At 38.6% G+C, this 11,409-nt stretch overlaps 1 protein-coding gene across 1 annotated transcript; it reads left to right on the top strand.

Moving 5' to 3' along the window:
- Window positions 1-1,336: 1,336 nt before the first annotated feature.
- On the top strand, window positions 1,337-7,505 carry pcdh20 (protocadherin 20). The gene is made up of 2 exons (XM_004067160.4): window positions 1,337-1,774; window positions 2,122-7,505. Exons 1-2 carry the CDS (start codon window positions 1,727-1,729, stop codon window positions 4,741-4,743), a joined length of 2,670 nt encoding a protein of 889 aa, XP_004067208.1. The 5' UTR covers window positions 1,337-1,726; the 3' UTR covers window positions 4,744-7,505.
- The last annotated feature ends 3,904 nt before the right edge of the window (window positions 7,506-11,409 follow it).

An 11,409-nucleotide genomic window follows, 5' to 3' on the forward strand; every position in this document is an offset into this window, starting at 1 on the left:
GGAAATGATGTTGGTGGGGTATATAATAATGATTCCATCACAGGGCTATGTGAAGGTAACCATTTGACTTCTTTGAAAAAAGAAACATCTGACCACATCTTCATATTTTACTTAGTCAACAGTTTCTGCTTGTGTTTTTTCACAATTATAGAAAACTGAATAGAGTGATAAGATAAAAGGCAGTAGAAGTAAACCAGAAGCTCTTATGGGAATGCACTCATTTGATCATGTTTATCTTAAAGCTCAAAGATTTTTCTTTTAGTTTTACCACAGCAATGCAGACTCGGTGGAGACTAAAAAATACAGGTCACCCTATCAAGATGACACAGGCTTCTGTGATCAGTGCCGATTCAATCTCTGATGCAACTGCAGAGATAGAGTGCACTGTGCAAAATGTTCTTGACCAGGTTGGTCTTCCTCAGGTTCTGCTCAGGTGTAACATTTATTAGTCATCACCAAAACCATACCTGAGATTATTTGTACCTAGATGCAGCTCTGAAATGATTCTAATTTTCCTGGGTTGTTGCTTTCCCACGCTCCAAAGCTTCTCAGCCTACTAAGCATTAAGCCTGTGTTTTTAGAAATATTTTGGAGCTCTGTGCTTGGGCCAAAATCCTGTACACAATATGCAAGATGGATTTGTCAGTCATCCAAAATAAATGCACCCCCAGCTCTATTGTTGTTGTACATGGTGTATCTTATCTGAATAATCTGTCAGAATCCTCTAAACTAAGGGAGAATTTATGACGTTTGGGCGTTGATGGTTTTTCTTTTTTTTGGAAGATTCTTGTGATGACAAACACTAACAGAAAAAAAATCCACCACTTTATGGGACAAAATAAGTGTGAGTGACAGTTTCAATCCGCACTTGTCCAGAGAACTTCAATCACTCAATTTCTCTGGGCAGTATGCTTCCAATCCCGGCAAACAGCTGGCCTGGCATTTAGAACACATGGGGATTAGAGGGTTGATTTAGTTAGAGGCTCAATCCAAAGTGAGAGCACAGAACCACTTATGCTTCCACATTCACCACTCTGGTTTTTTAAAGGAAATTGTACTTCATTTTGCATTGCTTTCAGAGATAATCAGCCAAATGAGACATCTTTGAGTTACCTGTCAGGACTTTGACACATTCCGAAATAGTTCATCGATGGGTGTTTAATCTATCCATCATTCAGTTTTGACAAAGATTTCAAAGTAAAAAAAGAAGAAGCAAATCTTCATCATATGAAGACATTTATACATTTAAAGGGAATGATCTGGTATGTTGTTTTTCTGTAATGCTTTTAACTACTGCGGGATTAAAATAATCTCTTGGCTCTGGATATTTTACATGCTGCCCTGTCTCTCGTGCCATCATAAGCTCTTTTGATCATCATATGCTTTCACTCAGCCACTGGAATACAAGGTATGCAGTTGCTTTTACCAAGATGGGTGTGTGTAGAAAGTGCAGGTGTGTTTTCAGTGACGTTTAATCCTAAACACAAAAGAGAAAGAGAAAGATTTCCAGCTGGCAATCGACTCTCATTGGATAGTTTTGGAGGTTGATTTGCATATAGTGGGAGTGTCCTAACCCTGCACTGGGATGAATGACTTGTTGAAGTCACACAGAAACAAGGCAGAGCACTCAGCAGAGGTCTGCGCTGTTCAAAACTCAAAATGCTAGGATTACTAGTGCTGAAGCTGCTCCTGCTATAGGTGGAAGGCATTGGAATAGGACAAAAACATGTTCAACGGCAAAGGCTCTGGTCATAGCAAAAGAGGGAGAACATGGGTAAGTCTTGAGTCCCTTTGTTTTACAGTAAACATGTATTTTTTTAGTGTCTAAAAACGCTGTAAATCCATCTTGGTGGCTGTTAACTCAGGCTTCTGTGAAGGCCCAGTTGTTTTGCACTGTTTGCAGTAATTTGTTTAACCAAACTGTAAAGCTAAAAAATGTTTTAAGTCCAGGTTTCATACACGCTTTACCATGACTCACAATTAAACCACCCCTGTCCAAAAAAACAAAAGAAATGTAGTCATTAACTACAAATAAGCCTTTATGACTAATGATTTTTAAAGTTTTTGTTGTTTTTGTCTGTCCATTTCCAAACTGAATTATTGTAATTATGTGTATTACAGGGATTCTGCATCCTTCTGCTGTTTACCACCCCCCTCAGCTGCTTTGCAAATTTCAGGCAAGCAAAGGAGCTCATCTATAAAATAAAAGAGGGATTACCCAAGGGGACTTTCATAGGGGCTATTGGACGAGATTTAAATTTGAATTTCACTGTTGAGCCCCCTTTTTCCTTCAATCTCCCGCAGAAGAAGGTCAGCGATCAGTATGTGAAACTAAACAATTCCACCGGGGAACTTTACACATCTGCCACAGAGATCGACAGGGAAACCCTCTGTCCAGATAACTCTGTGAGGTGGGGTTGTGACCTCTCCCTGGATGTGATCGTCCTGCCTCAGCAGTATTTCCAGCTCATTAAAATTAAGATCTTGATTGAGGACGTGAATGACAACAGGCCAAAGTTCCCCACTGATGAGATCTCCATGTTTATCCCAGAAAACTCTCCAGTCAATGCTCGTTACACAGTGGAGCAGTCTGCGGTCGACCCAGACTTGGGCACTTATGGAGTGCAGACCTACTGGCTGGTTAACGACTTTGGCTTGTTTACGCTGGATGTTGAGGAGAACGAAGGGGGTGAACTGACACCATTTCTCATTGTGGTAGAAGAGCTGGACAGAGAGGTTCAGGATGAGTACATCACAGATATCATCGCAGAGGATGGTGGAACGCCTCCCTTACTCGGTGCAGCTACTTTAAAGATTATTATCACAGATGTGAATGATAACTGCCCTCAATTCACTGAGTCACAAATTAATGTCACCCTCCATGGAAATTCTACTAAAGGGGTGCATTTGGCGCGTCTGCATGCTTTTGACCCCGATCTCGGTTCTAATGCCCTAATCAGCTACACTTACAGCGAGCGCGTACCAAGGACCACTAGGACCTTGTTTCATTTAGACAAAACCACTGGGCTAATCAAGCTTGCTGGGAAAATAGACTCTGGCACACATACTTTTTACAAACTCACCGTTCTGGCAAATGGACCTGGGTGTATCCCTGCAGTTGCAACTGTTACTGTCCATGTCATCAAAGTCCTTACTGGACCCCCTGCTGTAATATCTCGTTACATTGCACCAGAAAAGGACGGAGTTGTGACACTGAAGGAGTCCGAGCCTGCTTTTTCTCCCATTGCTTTTTTCACAGTAAAAAACATGGATCTAAACCAAAAGGTGGACTGCCATTTGGAAGGATTTGGACCCTTCAGGATTGTTCCTTATCAGCTGCTCAAGAACGAGTATCTACTGGAAACTACAGAGCCTCTGGACTATGAGAAAACACAGGATTACGAGCTGATTGTGGTTGCTAACAACACACATGGCGTGGTCATAAAGACCTTTCTGAAGGTGCAGATTTTGGATGAGAATGACAATGCACCAGTGTTTCAGCAGGCGCTAGTGGAAATATCGATTGAGGAAAACAATCTCCCCAACAGTTTTTTAACCCAGCTCCAAGCCACAGACCAGGACAGTGGAAGTAGAGGGCAAGTTATATATCTTCTTGGTGGGGATGCTCCAGGAGTTTTTGTTGTGGATCAAGTGACAGGCGTCCTGACAGTGGCTACGTCGCTTGATCGTGAAGAAAAGGAGAAATATCGTTTTATAGTAAGAGCAATAGATCATGGAACACCCCGAAGGGAGTCAATTGCCACGGTTGTGGTGACTGTGTTGGACCGCAATGACAACAGTCCACGTTTTATCAATAAGGACTTCACATTTTTTGTTCCTGAGAACTTTCCAGGATACGGTGAGATTGGGGTTCTTTCTGTGACAGATGCTGATGCTGCAGAAAATGGCTGGGTAGCTTTGTCCATACTTAATGGCAGTGATATTTTCATGATCGACACTGGCCGAGGGGCTCTAAGAGCAAAGACATCCCTGGACCGTGAGCAGCAAGGGACATACCAGTTGTGGATTGAGGCTGTCGACGGAGGGAAGCCTGCACTCTCCTCTGTCACTATGGTAACTGTTCTGTTGTTAGATGTGAATGACAATCCACCAGTTGTCCTCTTCCCTCAATCCAATCAGTCTTACATGCTCGTGCTGCCCAACACTGAACCAGGCACATCAATCACAGAGGTGTACGCTGTGGATAAGGACACCGGCATGAACGCAGTGATCGCCTACAGCATCATTAAAAGGAAAGGTGGTGAGCCAGGGTCATTTGCTATTGACCCTGAAACTGGAAATATAACTTTACAGAGGGAGCTCAGCATCAGAGGTCTTTACAGCCTTCTGGTTAAGGTCAGCGATCATGGCCAGCCTGAACCTCTCTATTCTACAGTCATGGTCAACTTCTTCGTAAATGAAACTGTGTGCAATGAGAGTTATGTTCAAAGTTTGCTGACCAGAGAGGCTGACATAGAAGTGGAAGAAAAGCCTTGGTATATTGGCCAGATGACAGACGGACCAGAGAGGTATGAGCTGTTCCCGTGTCGACCTGTCCTCATCGCCCTCTCAGTGACTTGTTTGGGCCTGTTTTCTTTGGTTGTCACTCTGCTGACATACATGTGCTACAAGAAGTTTAAAAAGATCAGGAAAAAAGGAAGTGAAGTGGAAATACCTTTGAAAACTAAAAATGACTCAGCAAAAACTATCAACAGAAAGCTCAGGCAGGTCTCAAACATCTGATATTCAGTTGTTCATTTATCCAAAAAATAAAATATAACACTAATGTTTACATGAATGTTTACAAAACCAGCGAAAGAACATCATTTCTACACAAAGTGTCTCTTTTTTCATTTACGATGTGAATATTATAGCAGCAAATATACCAGTGATGTGGCACTGCCGTCGAAAAAGACATACCGGCCCATTCTTTTGTTTAGATTTTATACTATTTATAAATTATGGTACTTGGTTCAGATATGATGTCATAATTATTGCAATAATGAAAAATTTCATAATGAAAGAGAAATTATACAATGCAATAAAGGCAATTTAATTATGGTAATTAAGGTCCTATGTAAATACTGTAAAAATTGTGCTATGTGCAATACAACTGCATACAGTTTTATTGCACACATTTGCATTGGCATGAATATGATAATAAAACTTCAAAAATTGGATTAAAAAATTCGTAATAGGATCTTTTTAAGATGACATATAGATGAAGATTGTGGAAATGCTTTCCATTTTGAAACTTCTAAAATGTATGTTGTTTTTTTTTTTAGTTTTCCTATTAAGCTTATAATGAAAGCATGCATTCCAATTGGGTATAGTGCATAAAATGCCTAACATACCACAATGCTCTGACAACACATTTTAAAAGGTGAGCTTGACGAGTTTATTGGAATTCAAAGTCAGAGTAAAAACAAAACTACACTGCATTTTTTCTTCTGTTTTGCGTTTCGTATTTGTTTGTCCCCTCGTGATGTAAAGAGCCGTTTGAAATTTTCACATTACCAACAAATGGGGAACATTCTAGACTGATTAAACGTCATCTCAATACAGCAAAGCGTAGTACATGTTTATCAGGATGAGGAAAAAAATGTCGACTTATTGTCACAATTCTGCTTTGAGCTACAAACATCACCGTCATATTTTTTTATCCTGCTACTGTCTCTGTGAAAACTGCAAGTGTTTGTGAATGAAAATCAGAGTAACTATTAAAGATTATTTATTTTTGTAATACACTGGATCTGATTCTATTTCCATGTTGTTTGTTTTTGTGTGCAAGGAAAAAAAGGTTTGTCATAAGAAAAGGGTTAAGGCGAAAATATTTCACCCATTAGGCTCAAATTACTCAGCAGGTTGTTTGATGTGCAGACTTGCAGGCAACAGCTCAGTTTAATTTACTGACCTGGTGTTGCCTGAGGTTTCCTCATGAGGATGGAAGCTTATGCAGTGGATTACAATAAATCCACAAACACAGAAAGCTTATCATCGTTTGCTTGAATTAAAGGGATACGTGTAAATTGCTTCTGATCAGAGCTGGATCTTGCAAGACAAATGTGCGCACCAGCCAAGATGTCAGGGACAGGAAACAGTTAAAGATCAGCACCCAGAGGTTTTTTTTTTCTTTTTTTTGTTTCTGTTGTCATCAACTGTAGTTCATAGATGACGAAGTAACACCTTGAGTAACACCTCCCTGAAAAAAAAACACTTTCCTTTGTTATTCCTGTCTTGAAGGTAAAATCAACGTCTCACAGCTTAACCTGCATGAAGTCACTGAATTTCCATTTCCACTTCAAAAAAGTTAAAAGTCACACAGGAAATTATGAACATGTTTTTTGTCACATATTCTTTATGAAGGTGCTGTTTCTGTGGTACTGACTCAACAGCCTTTTCGCACACTCTGTTCTTTTCAATTTGGCATGCACACTCCCAGGTGAGGAACTCTGTTGTATCAAGAACTACAGAAACCAGTCTGGGTTTGGCTTTCTTACAAAATGGCAAACATGCTAACAAACCGGTGCTTACAATGTTTGCATGTACAGCTTCTTGATCTATTCACCTCTTTTTAGGATGGAAACATGTCATGCATGCACATCAGGAGCCACCAGCTCTGCCTAATCCTTCCTAATCACCTCTGACTAAACTCTGCATTACACAAATAGGCTGAAAGATGATATAGTACCACCACATAATGGATGTGCACACATTCATTTAGGTTAATAATGCTTTTTTTTCCGTGAAAAGAACATAACCTAGAAAACCAAATTCATCCTGCATCAACCTGCAAAAACAAGCTGAACTGGCATTTTAAGTTTTGTTTTCTTAAAGTTAAGGCTAGGTTATTGCAAAGGAAAGCATCTTGACTTCTCAGGTTTGGAATGTTAAAAACACAAACATGTCCGAGCACATAGTGCCTTAAAACAGTAACAAAATCAAGAGAAAACAAAATAGCTAAGTTGCTGTTCAGCCACAATGTTTTTTGATAGCACCTTTTATTCATTTGTTAAAGCACCACGCCACAAAAAAGAGTCCTCAATTGGTCAAGCATAATGCAACCAAATCTGCCTTTGTAAATCAGGTGTTAAATGTCCCAATCAAACATTTGAATCCCAATCTGTACCCAAGTAATGCCGTGGTACTGCATTCTGTAGCAGACTTTGGGAACAGCTTGCAGCCAAGTGACACATGATTTAGCATGGTGTCTGGACAATTTTAGATTTGCTTCCTACTCTGCGCAAACATTTACAGCTTGTGATTAATTGTAGTAATAACAAAAGAGGTCTCGTTTCACAGTGTCTCATTTCCTTTTACTTCCTTTGACTTTTTTTAATTAGTCATTTTTCCTCAGTGTGTTGGGGCAGGAAATGGTCGTGCAAGACCTTTGGCTCTATTCTGGCTCTAGTGCGCAAAAGCAAACACTGGTTCTTGTTAATAAATGATAATGTTTGATGGTGACATTGTGTCTCACAAAATAAAAAGCTGAGATTTTTCTGTCATCTGAAGTCTATTTTTCGTCTTTTCTTTCTTTAAGGCAAATTTGATAACGGTCATAATTACAGCTGAGGCCATTTTGAGAAACTGAAGATGGATGAAATGGCTTGAGTACATTTTTCTGCAGTGAACTTATTCTTTTTTAAGGTAGCCTTTTTGCTCTGAGAATGTGCGATTGGCAGCAACAGTTGAAACTCCATTTTCAAAAAGCAATTTATAAAAAAAATATCATTTTTTTTTTATTGATTGAGATTGTGCAGACACTTAGCTGTGTAATGACATATTTCATCTGAAATTTGGGTTCTCCCTAAAGTTTTAAACACTCAAATGTGAAAGTGATTTGAACACAGCATCTATTAGCATGCCTATACTGTTGTTAAAGTGCCATTGTTCTGCTTGACAATTAACTTATTTTTCCATTCAAGTATAACTGGTTTACATCATCTGGTTTTAACATTTCTCGTTTGGAACCCTAATTATAAAACTCTTTTAATTGAATTAAATGGATCAGGACTGAGACACAGTTCAAATACCAGGGTGCATTTAGACTGTCTTGAACTTTGTTTTACATGAATTTGAACTTGAAGAAAAACATGAGAAAATAGGTTCTAAAAGTTTACAATTCAAATAACATATTTTGTTGGCTTGATAGAGCCGCCTTTTCCTAAAAAGAAGGGAATGTAGGGGTTCTGAGCTTGTAGCAGGACAGAAACATTTCAGTAAATATCTTGTGGGCAGATGTGAAGTTTTGAAGGGATGAAAGCATTAATTATTTTCAATTTTTATATATTTTTGGCGATCTTATAGACATTTGTGTAAAGCGCTATCCCCATCAAAATGGAGTAAATTTGCCAGATTATCCTGGTCTAAAGGCACTTTAAATTACAGTTGATGCTTTTACATTTTTAAAGAATAAAAGTTACCAGCATTTTATGATGTTTATGTTTGGGAATACATTTTTTTGATCGAAATGTGTCATCATTTTCTCATAGGGCCAGACCTCAAGGCTTTGTTTCTTTGACAAATAATAATATACAATTCAGCGAGTAAGCATCGCCAAAACGGTTTCAAAAGTTAAATTTTTTTGATTTTAATAGGGTAAAAAGTATGTCATTATAATTATAGACACAACTCAGATATTTTTAATGTGTTTAGGAGGGCTCTTAAGTTACCTATATCAACACAAAAATCCTTCCTGGCACATTAGTTGTAAAAGCTGGAATGGGAGGTTGACCCTGACAGAAAGTTTGCAGCTTTCTCACATGACTGATAATCATCAGCGGTAATCCCACTTCCACACCAAGAGAGGACAGTGGAAAGGTGTTTCGACCTAAATGTGGAGCACAGAGTAAATACAAATTTATGAGGACACACCGACTGTAGAAACAGCCATTACCCCTGTACTCTCTCCCTTTCTCTGTGATAATGCCACCCCTGACCCCTTACAGGAAAGTCTATCTGAAATTACATTAAATTCTTAATGGTGTAGACAGCAAGTAATTACCTTCAGTCACAGCCTGATCCCATTTCTAGATTGACTTTATTGTGCGCCGCTGCCTTGAAATCAAACAAATACAGACACAATGAGAAGCCCAGCTTGGGTTACACAGGCCTGCTCAGTAGGAGACGACTCTTCCAAAGTTATGGCACCAAATGCAACTGCTCTCACACGAACACGCAGACACACAAACTTTGTTCAGACTTCAATAATACATTTCTGTAGTCTTCCTCTGAAAATCACCACCTTTGATCTCAAACCTCTTTCATTTTGTGACGCAACTCAGTATAATCCAATCGCACTCCTTTGATCACGTTGTGGATTATGTTACTAATTTCCATTATTCCTTCATCCCCATTTTTCTCTCAGTTTCATCCAGGTTTTCCAGCATGGCACTTAGGGACTTTTAGTGAATAAACGTTCACAATGTCATTCTGAGCAGACTTCTGTTTTCCCCAAAAATTATAACAACTTCTTTCCATCCCATGTTACCCATGTTACTCCTTGGAAGTTCATTAGATCAATGCTGTTTTTATTTAAATCATCAAATGCGAGTCTTTACAGGTCATTGTGCACACTACTATCTTTAAAATTTGAAGGAAACACCATCAATACTTTTTAAACAACTAATCGTTATGCTGGAAACATGACTCTACTCTCCTTCAGCATCACTGCTTTTGTGTAATGGAGGATGACCAACCCAATTATGGGATAAAGGTGGAAAAAAATAGTTGAAGCTTGTCAAAAGACTAAAACAGAAACAAAAGCATTACCAAACCATGTATTCTAAGCAAAACAACATTTTTTTTTCATTATTGGGACTTTTGGGATAACAGTCTATTTGCAGGCTGCTTTAAAAAAATTCTTTTTCTGGAAAGTATCTCAAATTCTGGCTGCACAGTTGTATATTGGTTAGCACCCTCACCTTACAGTGAGAAGGCAGTATTTCAATCCCAGCTGGGACTTTTCTGTGTGGAGTTTACATGTTGCACGTTGTGCATACGTTGGTTTTCTCCAGCTTCCTCCCCATTCTAAAAGCATGCATTGTGGGTCAGCTGGTGACTAAATTGTCCCTGTGTGCTATTGTGAGTGTGTTGTTCTACTCAAAGAGAAACAATCTCGTAACAATGTTAAACAATGAAAACCATCTGAGTTCATTTGTTTTTCAATGTTTTTTATGTTAAAGCAAAAATTTGTATTTTTGTATTTTATATAAATGAAATCAACAGTGCTTTTCTATAGTCCTTGAAAGCCCAAATCGCTTTACAGTCATAGTTCCATTTACCCATGCTTACACTGATGACAGCTGTGTCTAACCACTATTACCAACTTAGAACCACCAGTAGCAATGTTGGGTTCAGTGTCTCACTCAAGGACATCTCGACACATAGGCAAGATAGGGTGGGAAATGATTCTGTGATCTAGAACCATCTCTATTTCTTTTGCCACATCCCTCTGTATCGCAGCAGTAAGGACCCCAAAAAACTGCAGTAGCAAATGAGCCATGGTTTTTGTAATTTATGTAGTTAAATAGTTCAATGAGTCTTAAGGTCTGAAGGATCTGTTTCATTGTTTTCTGTTGCTGTTCCTGTTGAAAAAAAAAGTCTTTTGAAACGTTTTTGGCATGTTGAATGTGGATTGAATTCAAATTTGTCTAGTATTCTGTCTCCCCTCCCATATTTAATGTCACTATTTTATACAAAATGTTGACATTGTACCTTTATGTCATATTTTAATGACGCCAAGAACCTTTCTTCTTAATGTGGAAACTGACAAAAAATGTGCCAAAAAAGAAGGATTTTTACAAATATCTTCAATTTTTTTTAATTTCAACTTTGTTTTTTTCTGTCATGATAGAAATTAGAGGAGCAATCAACTTTTATCATTTGTTTTTCTTCTTTTAGAGCGACGGAGTATGCATGACATGCTGATGTATTTTTAAGAGGTCTTTGGAGCTTTGCATTGGAACCAGTGAGATACATCTGACCACACCATCCATCAGCCCAAAGTTTGAGTAAACTAAAAGTTTGAGTTGTTGTACACCATACCCTACCACCAAGTAGTGGAATGTAACACCTAACACAGCTATTTTCCTAATCATCCTTTCAGCAATCCCCTTTTTCATGTTCACTCATCAAATATTTCTTCTCTTTTTTTCTGACTGCATGCTTTACAATTTATTCCCACTTTCACATCCATTAATCTTGCCCTTAGCATCTAACACCATCTCACAAATCTTTATGCTTTTGTTTATGCAGCTCCTGCTAAACCTTCAAACGGTGAAAAGGTCCATTCCAGCAAGAATTCGAACATTCTCAGAACTAAGCCCTTAACTCTAAATTGACTTGTTTTGAGAAAACTGAGTTTCTAGCAGAAAGGCTGCTCAAGATGAACTCAGACAACTCTGAATT

Source organism: Oryzias latipes, chromosome 3, assembly GCF_002234675.1.
Source record: "Oryzias latipes chromosome 3, ASM223467v1".
Lineage (NCBI taxonomy): Eukaryota > Metazoa > Chordata > Actinopteri > Beloniformes > Adrianichthyidae > Oryzias > Oryzias latipes.